This window comes from Rhineura floridana, chromosome 6, assembly GCF_030035675.1.
Source record: "Rhineura floridana isolate rRhiFlo1 chromosome 6, rRhiFlo1.hap2, whole genome shotgun sequence".
NCBI lineage: Eukaryota > Metazoa > Chordata > Lepidosauria > Squamata > Rhineuridae > Rhineura > Rhineura floridana.
Genome location: NC_084485.1, coordinates 121,561,346 through 121,576,161, shown reverse-complemented (window position 1 = coordinate 121,576,161; position 14,816 = coordinate 121,561,346). Strand labels below are relative to the sequence as shown.

At 38.3% G+C, this 14,816-nt stretch overlaps 1 protein-coding gene across 2 annotated transcripts in view; it reads left to right on the top strand.

Annotated features, from left to right (window-relative positions):
* TGFBR3 (transforming growth factor beta receptor 3) overlaps positions 1 to 12,939 on the top strand; it is a 215,683-nt gene extending 202,744 nt beyond the window's left edge. For both annotated transcript variants that reach the window (XM_061633658.1, XM_061633659.1), the window contains exons 16-17: positions 919 to 1,026; positions 6,845 to 12,939. In XM_061633658.1, the coding sequence (XP_061489642.1) occupies positions 919 to 1,026; positions 6,845 to 6,963 (227 nt within the window). In that variant the 3' untranslated portion in view covers positions 6,964 to 12,939. The remainder of the gene's footprint in view (positions 1 to 918; positions 1,027 to 6,844) is intronic.
* Positions 12,940 to 14,816: the final 1,877 nt, after the last annotated feature.

Below are 14,816 nucleotides of genomic sequence, written 5' to 3'. Positions count from 1 at the left end.
TTGTGTATTCGCTGACTTTCAAGCTGGCATTGCCTCCCAGTTGAGCAGGTTTTGTGATCCCCACCTAATAGACTGAACATGCTGGGCAGCAAAATTGGCAGGGCACTTATTTAATTATTTTTATTTTTATTTTTAAATCCTGCCCTGTCCCAAAGGCACACAGTTGAAGACTATGTGCATTTAAAAATAAGTCTACTAACATTAGAGAAGTAAGTTAATTTAGTCTTTCAAACTGAAAACAAGCAACAAGTAGCAGGAAAAGTAATGGGCCTAAAATCTGAGCTGCCTTCAGCTTGCTAATGGCCACATTTTAGGTTACATCTGGCTTTTACAATGTGTGCACCACTGTCACACTGCCACACAACCTGTGCGCTAATCATTGTTGGTTAGTCTTTCCTTCATTTTTGCCACAAATGTCAATGCACTCTTTAAGTGTCGATACAGTGGCTCATTTTAGCAGGCAGTTGGGGGTGGCAGACAATTCCTATCACCTCTCAAGGAGGTCAGTTAGCGATCTCCCCCTCCTTACTTTCCATCCCCCACTCCCGTTACTGCTTTTTCCTTGCCTTGTTTTGATTTCTAACCCGCTGTCAAGCACCTCCCTTTCTATCTGCCTTTCTTCCTCAAAAATAGACTTTCAAACAACAGAGAGGGAAGGAGGGAGAGGACTGAAGAGGCATGGACATGAAAGGAGGGGCAGGTTCTGTTTCTAGCAATGGAAGGAGAAGGAATTTGGGTTTCCAGTAGGTGAGCCTAACAGGGAGTTCGTGGCCTACTAGTTCCTGACTGCTGATTATCAAAGTGAACTGGGACACCCACACACTGTTTTGTTTATATTGCATTTAGAAATTCTTTAAAAAATAATTCTGCATTCTAAATAGAAGTACTTATTTGGTTCCCCCCCCCCTGTTTTCAAAGCTGTCTTCTATGGCCTGGACACTATGACAGTTGTGGGCATTGCCTTTGCTGCCTTTGTGATTGGTGCACTGCTGACAGGAGCATTATGGTTTATCTATTCCCACACAGGTGAGTATGACACAAACACACACATAAATTGCATATTTATGCAAAATTATGGTCCCTTATTTTGGCATAATTTTTTCCTGAAAGACAAAGTGTCCTGAAGGGCAACTGTCCTGTTCCAAGGTAAGTATAATGAACTCTCTTTATTAACAGTTTTAAATGAAAGGTAAATATTTACTATGCTATATTAACTGCTAGGAAAGTTATTAAAGCATAGTAAATAAAATATCTTATATCCCATAATTTATTGGTTACTTAGGACTATGGCAGAATTGTAGCTATGAAGTACATACTAGATGAGAGAAAAATAACTTTATATTTTATATCTGAAATGAAAGTTAAAAAACCATTTTAAATTGTTAAGTAGCATTCTCATTAACATGTACTGATAGAGACCAAAGTTGTGTCTAGTGGTAGGTTCATGACCCAAGAATGTATATATTTTTCAGAAAAAAACACTACAGAATGATAAACTAACAAACGTAAGTGATATTTTGAGGCAGAGAGACAATATTCAAGGAATTGAATTGTTTTGATAGTCATGAAAACAAAGGCAAGCTCAAAACTTTTACCAGCCAAACTGAGAGCGAAGTTTATATGCTAAACTATAGCATGGAAATATAGTGTATCTGTCTCTCAGTTTTAATAGATTAAAATGAATAGAAAGCACAGCAAAGAAGAAAATACAAATGAATGAATATGTAAGGTCAAAGGCATGTCTTGTATTTTCTTTTTAAATCCTTGCATCCTCAGAATGTTTCTTTGGATTTAAAGTGTGTTCCACACTCCTTTTCATATCACTGGGAAAAAGCTTGTTGATTTATAATTGTACCTTAACTGAGTTCTGCTCAAAGTCTACAAATAGTGCCTATTAATAATTGATTCTGGTGGCTTTGTTCCAGAATCTGTAGAACATCAGCTTTTAATTTTCAAAATGATGTGTCTAATGGTCATGGTTACATACCTATACAAAATATATACCTATGCAAAATGAAAATGAAAAATCCACATTTAGCTACCAGCTTAAAAGAGCATGTCTTTAATGTGCCCCAGTTAGCACAATTGTCATAAAATGCTGAGATTGCCTGGGATATTTTTGGCCTTAGAATTCTAGCCTCCTGAATTTAGGCCTGATTTGTTTGCTTACTAGTAAAATCTTCAGGGTTATGATAATGCATTTTATAAGGACCCTAGGTGGGCACAGTGTATCCCTGTATGCAGACTACACATCTAGTAAGGTCCTTGTCAATGGCAGCTTGGCTCTGTAGCAGACAGCAAGTTCTGATCTCATTGTAACAGAGTTCCCAACTGCAGCGGTTTATTTCATTATAGGAATGAATGGTAAACATTCCATTACATTGGAAAAAGTAAAGGGACACAGTCAGGGCACCATTAGTGTTCGGTCTCAGCCCCCTGGCAATAATGGCCATTGTGAATCTCACATGCTCATTCATAGCTCCATGTTGAGTTCTATTCCTTGGCCATCCTAAAGTCACAGAACATCCGGACCTGAGTTTTATACTCAGAGTTTTGTTGCGCATATGCTTTACTTTAATTCCCCAAATACCTTCATTCATACATGGTATGAAAAAACCACAGCTCTTTTAGATGTAAAAGCTTTGCTCGGGTGCTTTTAGCAACTACCTGAGGAAAATATGTTTGTCTGTAGCCTTACCCACCTCCCCACCCCCACCCTCTGTACGTGAATAATAAGTCTTACAAGCATAAAGGGCCAAGAACACCACTAGATATTGTCAGTCTCAAACTGAAAGCAAGCAGTTTCAGAGTGTTTACCTTGTGCACACATATGCTTATTTATTATATTAAGTGGTATTTAAACATTATAAATAATAAATATGTCATCATATCCTGTTCAGATGGTCTGAAGATAGTTTCCTCTGTATTTGGGACTGTGCTTCCAATGAGCAAGATTATTATCCCTCCCATCCCCCCAAAACTCAGACGTTTCAAAGATTCTGTTTAATAGATCTGACTGAAATAAACCAATAAAGCAACAAATTATGTTTGCAAATGGGGATAATAAAGCAAACAGTCAGGCTTCCTGGACAGGGAGCAGTACTGGCAGTCTTCTGAAGTGTGAATAATAAAATATATGCTGTTGAATTCTTGATGTTTTCAGCCTACAGATGGGTTAAAGCATGTTTATAATCTATAGAGGTGGGACATGGTCATTTTGTGAAACCCATATTAGAAACAGGAATCTGCTTCAGAGTGCAGTACTGGATATGGGCCCAAGAGACTGGAATGCAAATTGCAGCTCTGATACAAGTTTGATGGCTTGCGTTGGGCAACACAGGACACCATCTATTAGGCTCAATTTTCCATCAGTAAAATGAAGAAAAAAAATATAATTCAGGATTTGTTAGATTGAATGAGATGTGGTGCCTGCCATCAGCCTTTTATGTGTAGCTGTAAAGAACATTCCCGCCCCCTGCAGGTTCCAACTTTTTAGTATTGGATGCCAGTTAAGCTTGAGTGTGTGGATAGAGTTTGGATGGACAGACAGAGGAATAACAGATAAATGGGTGGTGTTGGAAAGGGTTTTCAGCAAGAGGATCTTATCTACACCTTCAAAGGCAGCTGGTTAGGAAAATGATTCATACTAATATTTACTACTACTACTACTACTAATTTATTTATTTTGCTACACCTGAACGCTAAGCATATTTACCAAGTCCCACTGAATACAATAGAGCATACTTCTAAGTAAATATGCTTAGGATTGTGCTATCAGAATGAGTGGGACTTTAATCTGCTAATTATGCTTTTAGAGTATATAAATAATGGAGATGCGGACTGTTATTATGAAAAGACACTAATTACATAACGTTTTGACTGTGGATCGCCTGATTGTGGCACACAAATGGTAGAATGCTGACCTTCCCCCCCACACACACATTGAGTCAGATGAGATCCTTGAAGTGTGGAATCTGCTAATCATAAATAAACTGCTACCACAAATAGTGACCCAGCAAAAGGCGGGGGGAGAAATCATGGTGGCCTGTAATTACATTTTTTTGAAATACAGCATTTGGTTTGGGCAAAGCCAAATAAGTATAAAACTATATGTTTGTGTTGAGTCTGTAACAGGAATGGATTTCTATTGGACTTTTCTGCATTGATTTTAAGCATGCGCAACAGTGAGGGAGGACCTCCACATGGTCTTTTTGAATTGTATGCTTTGTGTGATTTGTATATTTTGGATGTTTAACTGCTTTATAAAACTGTAATAAAAACCTAAGTTTAGAAAAAAAGGATATAAGTCAAACTACATCACATTGAGCCAACTATGGCCTTATACTCTGAAAACTAAGGATCTAACTGAATGAACAGTGACGGTGAGAAACTAAAATGTGTTTTGAACAGTTATGGGGAACTATCATTTAAAACAAGTGGAGAAAAAATAATTATAATAACGGCCCAGATTTCTGCCACTGTATCCACTTCTTCCTCATGAACAGCTTCAGTGGAGTGGCAGAAGAGGTATTGTCAGAAAGTTGAGAAGAACTGCAAGATAATAAACAGGGGGACCTGTGACCTTTGCCCACAAAGACTCTCTCAAATACTGCTTATCGCTAGGAACGATAATAAGGAATAAGCTGTCTCAAGGGAGTGTTTAAGGCTACTGTAACAGTAGCAGGTAGTAGACCAATCAGCTGCATCTGCCCGCCCTCCTCTTTGTGTGCTTCAATTTCCAAGCTCCAAATGGCAAGCTGGGCCATGGAAGGAAGCCGGTGCCAAAAGAAAGAGGAGGGGCCAAGCCAGTTAAGAAGAGAAATTAGGACTAGCATGCCCACCCATTCAGCTATGGCCTATTTTAACAGCCACATTTTCAATGCCCAATTGGTGGGCATCTCACTAGGCAATGTAAATTTATGATTTCTAGGCTCATTTCATGTGCTAGTACAACTGGAAGCTAAGTTGCTGTAGTTGACATGGCCAATACTATTTGCTCCACAAGGAGAGAACAGCCAATTTTTTTCTTGGAAGAAGAGGATGATGGAGAAACAATTTCATCTCCAGCAGAGGTCAGTGCCACTGAGACAGAGGGCATAACCCCATACTTGAAAGGAAAAAATGCATCTGTGGAAAGCTTTCCAGAAAGGGGGAGGGGGAGAGAAGGAGGGGGGGAAAGAGACAATATATTTTTGGCATCTAGGCTTTGACAGCTGTGCATGCCATTTTCCCTGAAGACGAAAAGGTATTCATCTATACAAAGTTAAAGCAAAATGTATACAGTTCATATCTGATGTGCTGTGGTTGCTGCACAGCTCTGGGTAATAGTGCAGTTTATGGAATGGGTGACAGCGTAGCTGTAATAGGACCCAACAGCTGGGAATATAGGCCAGTTCTGCATTTTGCAGATCGCTTTCCTGGCAGAGGGTTGAAGGGGCCCTATTAAGGGAATGAAAGCAACTGCATTTTCTGTGTTAATATGGAAATAGGGTGGCTTCCCCGCCCCCAGCCAGCACTAAATGTTCCTAATCTTTAGCGAAGGGACGTTTCCCCCTTCACTAAATATGGGTTTTCACTCCTAGAGATGGCTTTTGCAATGTAAGGGAAGGAGAATAATGGAAATACAGTTGGATAAAGTGACGCATTGAAGCGAGGAATTTGAGATAAATCCTAATATATTACATGAATCCAGTTATTGTTTACAGTACTTTGTGGTAAAATGCAGCATAGTACATTATGCTGAAAAAAGGATCAGGCTAGATTCTGATCTCTGTAACAGAAAATGTATGTATTTGTATTCATATTGATAAAAATAATACACATTTAAATAAAGATTTTGGCCTATCTACGTTCAACAAGATTAATCTGAATTAAAATTTGTTCAGATCATTCCTGATCTAAGTTCCCCTTGCAGTCTTAATAGTCTGTCTTCTAGTTCCTCTAATAAGCGGCTCACAGGAAACCTCAGCCCCATCCTGTCTATGTACACACCATACATTTAAAGCACATCCCCTCCCAACCAAAGAATTCTGAAAAATGTAGTTTATCCCTCACAGAACTCCAGTTCCCAGCACCCTTAACAAGCTACAGTTCCGAGGATTCTTTGGAGGGAAATGTACTTTAAATGTGTAAACAGCCCTATTCTCTCCAACTGGACCACTGAGATTCTACCCCTTTTCTGCTCCTTGATATCCCATCCCATTCCAGAGGCCCCAAATCACATTTTTCTTCTTCTAGTCAATATGCAAGGAAAGCCAGTGTGCAATAATGGATAGAATCAGGAACAGATCTGAATCAGGGAGACTTAAGATTCTAATGCCCACATCCAAAGTTCACTGAATAGCTGTGAGGCAGTCACATATTAACACAGCATCGTTGTGAGGATAAGATATCTGCTGCCTTTGAGCTCCTTAAAGCAGTATCAGGATACAAATGAGATACACCTATATAAACTAAAATAATGTGTTTCTCCACAGGCTAGGTAGAATAAGCACTTTTTCCCCACCCTTGGGTGATATCCAAAAAATACATATAAAGCCTACAGAATATGGGCCTCCCATCATAACTGTGATCTTAGTCCCATGACAGACAGCTGTAAATAGCTCACACCATCTTCAACTGAGCTAGCAACTTGGCAGAGAAGCCAGCAACACAAGGTGCATGTTTCCATACAAATGGTGCCTATAGGTATGAAAATTAAAAGCATTTCTTTTTTTAAAAATTACTTGAAATCATTTGTTAACAATTTCTTCCTTTCTTTTTTGGGAAGTGGCAAGAAGCCTATGGAGGAGAGAAAGAGATGATTTTTGTAACATCAAATTCTTTTTCTGTTTGTTTCCTCCAGGAGAACCGGCAGCAAGACAGCAGGTACCCCCATCTCCACCAGCCTCAGAAAACAGCAGTGCAGCCCACAGTATCGGCAGCACACAAAGCACCCCGTGTTCCAGCAGCAGCACAGCCTAACCCAGGGGGTGGGGATGCAAGTCCACAGAACAACATAGGAGATCTGAGGTTCAAAAGGAGCTGTTTGTTGTCATTTGCTTTGAAAGGATTTATTTGGATTCTTTGGCAAAATGAGGAAGGATTTCCTTAGTGGGTTTTTCCCCCCTGAATGAACATGGTCCTTGAACCTCTTGCAGCATTCTAGGCTAACACATGACAAAGCTACTATTTATATACAGCTGTGGATTGTGTAAAAAGGTCCACAGGCTCTCAATGTAAAACACAAGCTAGTTAGTTCCCTCCCCACCCCATAAATGCTGCTTTGTCTCTCCAGAATCATAGTGCTGAGTTCCACAAATGTCAAGGAGACACAAGGTGTGTCTGTAAAGGGATTTCAGTCACATAAGCTGGGGAAAATATTCTCCCCCCCCCCTTTTCCCATCTCTTGATCAGGGGATTCCATCTCATCAGAACAAGAAGATTTCAAACACAGTGCTGCACATTTGCCATTTTACAGTATCTGTTGATTATTTGTATGGTTTTTGAGCTTAACTTGGTGCAGCTTTTTGCCCACTGTCATGTTGTCTGCCACTTAGGGGGGGGGGTTGCATTTCCTGCTTTAGCAAGCAGAAACTAAAGCAACATTTCCATATATAACTGTGGGTAAAAAAAGTGTTAACTGTTTTTAATGACTTCCATATACATTCATCCATCCAAAAGCCAGCTTGCATACATAATGCAACACTTAGTGCTGTTTCCATTTTTTTTCTTAATGAGAACTACCAATTTTTGTTTTGGACCTAATTGTTAGTCTTATCTGTTTACCCAAAAGGCCTTTACAGTACAGTATCTACCACCTGCTACATGTAGGCTACCAATTTACATTCAAAGCCACAGAGGCTTTTTTCTCATGCATTGTAGCACTAATGAATGCATGCAGCTCCTGCACATACAACAGCTTTCTTATTTGCTGTAGTGCTAAGGCACAGCTTCCTATTGAGCATTTCCAATGTATGTACAGAATGCCCCCCAAATTACAGTGAATGAGGCAACCCTGTGTTTGCCACAAGTGGTAATCCATACTGAAAAAAACCATGGAACTGTAATCTGGGGTTAATTCATGGACTATAACACCACATGTGCATGGTTAGCACTTGTGTGTTCAAAGGTGGGGTTATGTTATGGACCAGTCTTGAACCTTTGGCACACTTGAATATATTTCTGCCAATGTGGACCTGGCAGAAAATTTTAAAAATGTAGAAAACAAAATGATGGCTGAGACAAGCTTTGCTTTTTGACCAATATTTTGTGTGCTATCTGTTGTAGTATGGATAGTTTAATTTTTTTACTCAAGGTGATCTAGAAGCCCACTTTTCTAGACTTGCCTATGGAGTGCAACCATTTCTAGATGTGACATGGGGATATCCAAGTGCCTGCATTTTAGGAGTGCTCCACAACATATACATAGATATCACTGCCTTTGTAAATTTAGACCACTATTTAAAAAAATTGATTCGCTCACAGGAATGCTTATATTATCTACAGCTAGCTTTTTGTTGTTGAAAATTATTAAGTCAGACCTTCATTCCTTGCCATTCCAACATTTCCACAATTGTATGGTGATTTTTTTAAGTGTTGAGGAGAAACTATAGAGCTAATTGTTCTGTATGACTCACCATGGATAGGAATGAAAGGATTCCTTAAAAGCCCCTCTATGTTTTGTATCCAACTGCTAGTTAGTCATTACAACATTGTAATTGGATGTACCCCAAAGTAGCATTTGGAATGCACAAAAGAGCAAGCCGGTACTAATTTTCATAATATTTTTTAGAACTCCTGCCTCCCACTAGTCTTAAAATACCTCCCAAATGAAAACCAAAGGCTTTGATTTGAAACTGTAGGAATATTAAGTTGTCACCTTGTGAGCTGAAATGGGGTCTCTTGACATTTATTCCACTTTAAACAGTCATGGCTTCCCCCATGGGAAGTGTAGTTTGCAAAAGATGCTGAGAATTGCTAGGAGACTGTTATTCGCCTCACAGAGATCCAGTTCCCAGACTCTGGCCATTGGAACTCTGTCAAGGGAACAGGAGCCTCAAAAAACATTCAGCACCCTTCACAAACTACACTTCCCAGGATTCTTTGGGGGAAGCCATTACTAGTTAAAGTGGAATAACTGTCTGGTGTGGATGTGGCATAAAATAAGAGATACTATCCCTTTGCAGACTAGCACGAGTGCAGTTTGCATAACCTTCAATGAAGGTTGAGCTTTATTTTTTGCCTTGCTATGACAGAAATTCTGTGATAGCAATATGTTCAGCTTGCAGAATTCTACTGCAGAGTCAAGTTGTGTGGCTTCAATTCAATCAGTGTCCCCAGTTTATATTCATATGTATGGATGATTCAGACCAGAATGAATATGACAGTTACATGCGATTTGGACAAGAAAACAGTTGCTATATTCAATTAGGTGTTTAATGGTATGAACGAAGTCCTCTAAACACTTCCCCAGTTCAGGCCAATCCCCTGGGCTGGCTAGTTCAGATCTAACTGTATTACAACTGCAAAGGGTATCAAGGAAGGGCAAAGGGGCAGAATGTGCTTCATTATTTAATTGTTTTTTGTTTGATGAGAGCCAGCAATTTACTACAGCCTCAGCCTCCCCCCTCCAAAAATACCCCTTGTGCTGTTCTTATAACATAAACCAGCGAGATGGCACAACTAGAGTTGTCCGCTGACCAGAAAAAATCCCATCGAACAACTCTGGCCTGTTGCCGTCTTGGTAAGCAGACATAAGCAGGTAAATATTTTCACATCATGGAGATGAACATAAGCACCTGCTAATTGTTGCATATCATACCATATCAATGGGCAACTCCAGAGGCTGATTCAAAAGTCAGCAGCCCTAGACAGAGCACAGGACCAGTTCCTCTGTTGTTTTTCACCCTAACCACCCTTTTAGCCCATTGTCTTTTATACTGGCAAAGGGAACAAAAGTTCACATGCACTTGTGCAGCAGCCAACAGATATGAGGATCTTAGCTGATCTGGAATGTATCAAAAATAAATCTGAATTACTTACATAAGTAAACTATTGTCACGCTCAAGTGTTTGCAGGATTGGGTTAGTGGGTATGTGGACAACCTGTGTATTTAAAAATAATGCGCTTTGCCTAACCTTCAGCTGAATGTATTACATAATCATATTCTATGTATGAAAAATTTTAAAATGTCTTCAAAGAAGACTAGAGTCTTTAAGTCAATCATAGCTATATTTTACTATATTAAATGTCGGCATATATATATAAATATATATATTTAAATATGTGGCTATATGTAAGATGTTTAATTTCAGTTACTGTGAATTCTACAGTTTTATACACTCTTTCTTTTCCCTTTTCTAACTCTTTCCATACAGATTTTTTTTAAGTAGAGATCTTATTGGAAATATTATAAACTTGGTTGTTGGAATGAAAGATTAAAATTTTATATGTAAAATAATTAAATGTATATTTTTGAGAGAGAGAGATGCTGCATTATCAATATTTCTATCAAAAATGTACTCTAAAAATCTAGATTTATATTTACAGGCATATAAAACCAAAATGGGCAATATTACAAGTAGACAAGTGACATTTTTCTAGGCTTATATTCACAATTAAAATATAATTGTTTGACCTTGATGCACTTAATTAGGAATACTTCAGAATGCTCACTTTATTATATACTGACTGTCTTATACATACTTTATTAACAGTCTGAGTTAGTGGAAAATTTATATTGGTTAATTGACAGTAGAGCAAATGCCAGATACAAATGATGCCCATAAAAATACTCAGGTTGACTACACAGTTCTTTAAGTTGCCTTGATCCAGAGATGTGCATGCACTAGGATGCATACACGCATCACTTGTTCCCATGGGCTGGGAACAATTAAAGTGGAGGAACCAAAGCCATGTGTGGACTGGATTCATTCCCTGAAATTAATAGGAAGCTCTTGTGGATGACTGCATTGAAGCTTCTGTGCCCAACACTGGATCAGAGTGCAGACCTCAAACCCATTTAGTTCAGAGTATTGCTGTTTGTTCTAACATGATCTGTAAAAGTTCTGAGATTAGCAATAGTAGAGAATTGAGTGACTGCTTTCATAAACCAGGGAATTTCTAATCAGATAGATTTGTCACAAGATTGGACAATGTTTTCCAAAGCCATTGAAGACTGTACTTCTGCTACAAATGTAAGCTCTACATTTTTAAGTCATGTATTATTTACAGCAAGCTACTTTCATGTTTAATGTTGTGTACTAATTCATTTCATGTTGTATAGCAGTGTTTTTGAGAACTTTGCCTTGCCTCACTAACAAGTAAAAAAGCTGTGCAAGTGGCTAGTCTGGACCTTGATGTTTGGAGTTTCCAAATGGAAATTTCTTCTGCTCTTACATTTCAGAGGGGTTTTGTCAAAAACGTCCTGAAAGTCAATCATATATAATGGCTTCTGTATCACCCCTGTCTACATGCTTTAGAATTCAAAATAATTCTAAAAAGTTGGTTAAGCAGAACTTTCCTTTGCAGAAGCCATACTGATTCTTCTTTAACAAGGCTTGTTCTTCAGTATGTTCAACAATTTTAATGTCAATATTATTTTCTAACAATTTATTTGTATAGGCTGACTGGTCTCTATTTTCCTGGTTTCTCCCTCCCTGATCCTTTTTTAAAAATTCCTGTTACATCAGATACCTTCGAACGTTGAAGACTGATCTTAAGAGATTTTGAGACATTGCCTCAAAGATAAGACGTTGCACATTTGAGTTTTTTAAAGACTCATCCAGTGAATGTTAATTTGAAATTTGTCAGCTTTAAAACAGTAGCCTTTGCCACCACTATCTGCCATAACCCTTCAGATGCCCTCTCTGAAAGCAATCCAGATCTCACACAACACACTTTCTCAATGAACACTGACAGAAGGAATTCTTCCCATTTCTCTCCTCCATCAGTTTTCCTTTCATATTGTATGGCATTCCTGGTTCATTTCAGATATATTAACAGATACGTTTATTGGTTGTTTTTATGTTATAGCAATTAGCTACTCATATTCTTTCTTTGCTTGCCTTATCACCAACTTGCCTTTACACAATCCTTACCAGTATGATGTAGTTCCCATCACATCAACTGCTAAAACTGGGAAGGCAGGATTTAGGGTTACAAAAGAAATAACTTTTCACTTGTCAGACTTCTTTCAGAAATGTATACTCTCCAGAGTACTTTGCTTGTTACGTCCATATATTATCTAATCACTAGTGTTTGGCTTTCCAAATATTTTTGCATCAAGCAGCTGTTACTTTACTGTCACATGAAGTCAAAATGTCATGCATTGTGTAGGGTTGACAGAGTTCTGTGTATTGTTTTGAAAGAAGATTGTATGTTAAGAAAAAAAATAGATTGTTTATGGTTGTGTGTGTTCTTGTCTTTTCTATGACTTGCATCTACCTCATGCTTCAAAAGAAGACCCTACTGTTGATTGTAAGTGCAACCTAATGGGCGCTGCTGCTTGGCATCTAATTGTCCATTTCAAAGGGGCTTGTGTGGTGCTGCTGTACAGGGCCCATTAGAATGGATGGAAGATGCACAGTAGTAGCATGCCCCGGTTTGCACCCTGTGTGAATATTGTGGGTTGTTGTTTTTTTAACAAAGCAACTGTTCTGTTTTGTTTGTCATATCTGGGGTGTTCATAAAGCAACTGAATCGCTATCTGAAGTCTACCATTTCCAAAACACAATACTTTTTATATATATATATATAAAATGAGCCTAATCTCCTGCATGTTTTTAACTGTGTGGGAGAATGCCTGCTTAATCCCTGTGGCCAGTTTGAACACCCCATTTGTATTTGTTTCTGTAGTTCACGTATTTTCAAAAAACACAAAAAAACTATAATTGTACAGTTTTGATAATACCCATGTCATGTTACATTGAATCCTCTCTGCTTAATAAAGATGTATCAATTATTAATAAAACGTGGTCTTTATTTTCTAAACTACCAGCTATTCTGAACCATTTTGAGCTCTACTGTACTGCAAGAGGGTTATGAAATCATAACTGTTGTTCAGACGTAATAGTGGATTTGAACATTCAGTCATGTGTTAGAATGGCAGGGGAGATGGAGTGGCACCATCCTCCCCATGTTAATAAGCTGTGCGAGGTCCTTCTAGATCTGGTTCTTGCATATCTCTCTAAAAGGATATGCCACTCCTTGCTCTGTTACAGTAGTTATAATTAGGCATATCTTAGTATGGTTAACAATCACAGCAGCATCCCTTTAAATTCCCAACAGCTTTCTCTCTCTCTTTTTTTTATCACCACATTGCTTTGGTCTGATATTTCTAATGTCCGTTGCCCACAAGGGTTTCTCCATTCGGGCAAAGTCAGTGGCCATTCCATGCTTGCAAAGTCAGCAAGAAAGCCATTTGTGAAGAAAGTTCTTCTCCGCAGCAATACATACACAAAATTTGTAATTGGAAGATGTCTGATGAGCAAGACATCCGACCAGGATGCACTGTCACTTCTGTGGTTGGCTGCCAGTACAGGATCTTCCTGTTTAAAGGAGCAAGCTGCATAGGCTGGACATTCAAGTATATCCTATGCAACTTTTTTTTGGATATGACAATCCTGTGCTGCCAGCCAAATATGGAAGTGAAATCACATTCAGCTAGCCACATGGGACTGTCACATTCAGAGTCACCCTAAGCCGCACTGATTTCAACAGGGCTTACTTTCACAAATATGTTTTGGATCTATGTTTAAAATGTTTAATCCAGTGAGCTTAGCTGTGTGCTTTAATGTCAGCACCCCCATAAATCATGAAGTTATTTCGTAATAAGACACAGACCGTTGTTTGTATAGATGGTATATGAGTTATAGCTCACAGACATATAGTAGATACATACATAATAAGCATGGCAGGCAAAGGATTTTTTCCCTTATTAGAACAGAGTTTTCTTCTCCAGTTTGGAATTACAATAAAGGCATTAAGCCTGTCCTTCAATTATCTTGAAGGTGGTTTTTTTTTTTGATGATTCACAGTTTAAAAAAAGATTGTGTCATACTTTTAAGATGAAAAATTATTTAACAACCAGCCAGTTCTGTTGATTTCATGTCTCTTTCTAAATGTTATAAATTATAACCTCAGAATATTGTGAAGAGAACATAATTTTTAAAAATGTTTTTTCCTGCCAGACACTTGTGAATGAAACAAGCATTTTGGAAACAAAGACTATTAGTGTCAGTTGTGAAAAGAATACAGACCAGACCCTTTTTACTCTAAACAAAGTTTAAAATATATAGCAGCATAGCCAGGACTGAGGCAACATACGAGGCCAATGTTTTCTTCTGATAAAGCTCTATAATAAGTCATTTTCTAATTATAAGGCCGAAATTTACGAGGACTGAAGTCTGCTTGCTGCCTTTGTTTTTGTTCTTTATTCCCAGTGCTTTAACGTTAGAGCAGACCTTCTGAACTTATGTGCCTTTACTTGGATTGCATTGTGCGCACACATGCAAAAATCAAATGACATCACCCACCTACCTAAAAGGCCAGAGCTTAAATTTCTCTTTCATGGATTTTCTCATTTACTGGAAACCATAAGGGAGATCTCCTTAGCCTGTGTTGAAGCTGAAGCAACATTTTTGGCCTGCTATGCAGAAATGTTTTTTGTATCTCGCACTCCTCTCGTTTTGTCCACTGAATAATTTTCTTATAACTTCAAGCTACGTTGGAATAGAAGCATTTAAGGAAAGATAGTGAAAGTCTGTAAGCTGAGTTGACATTTAATCATTCAAATAAATATTAGGGCATTTATATCTGGATTCTTTTTGAGGGGG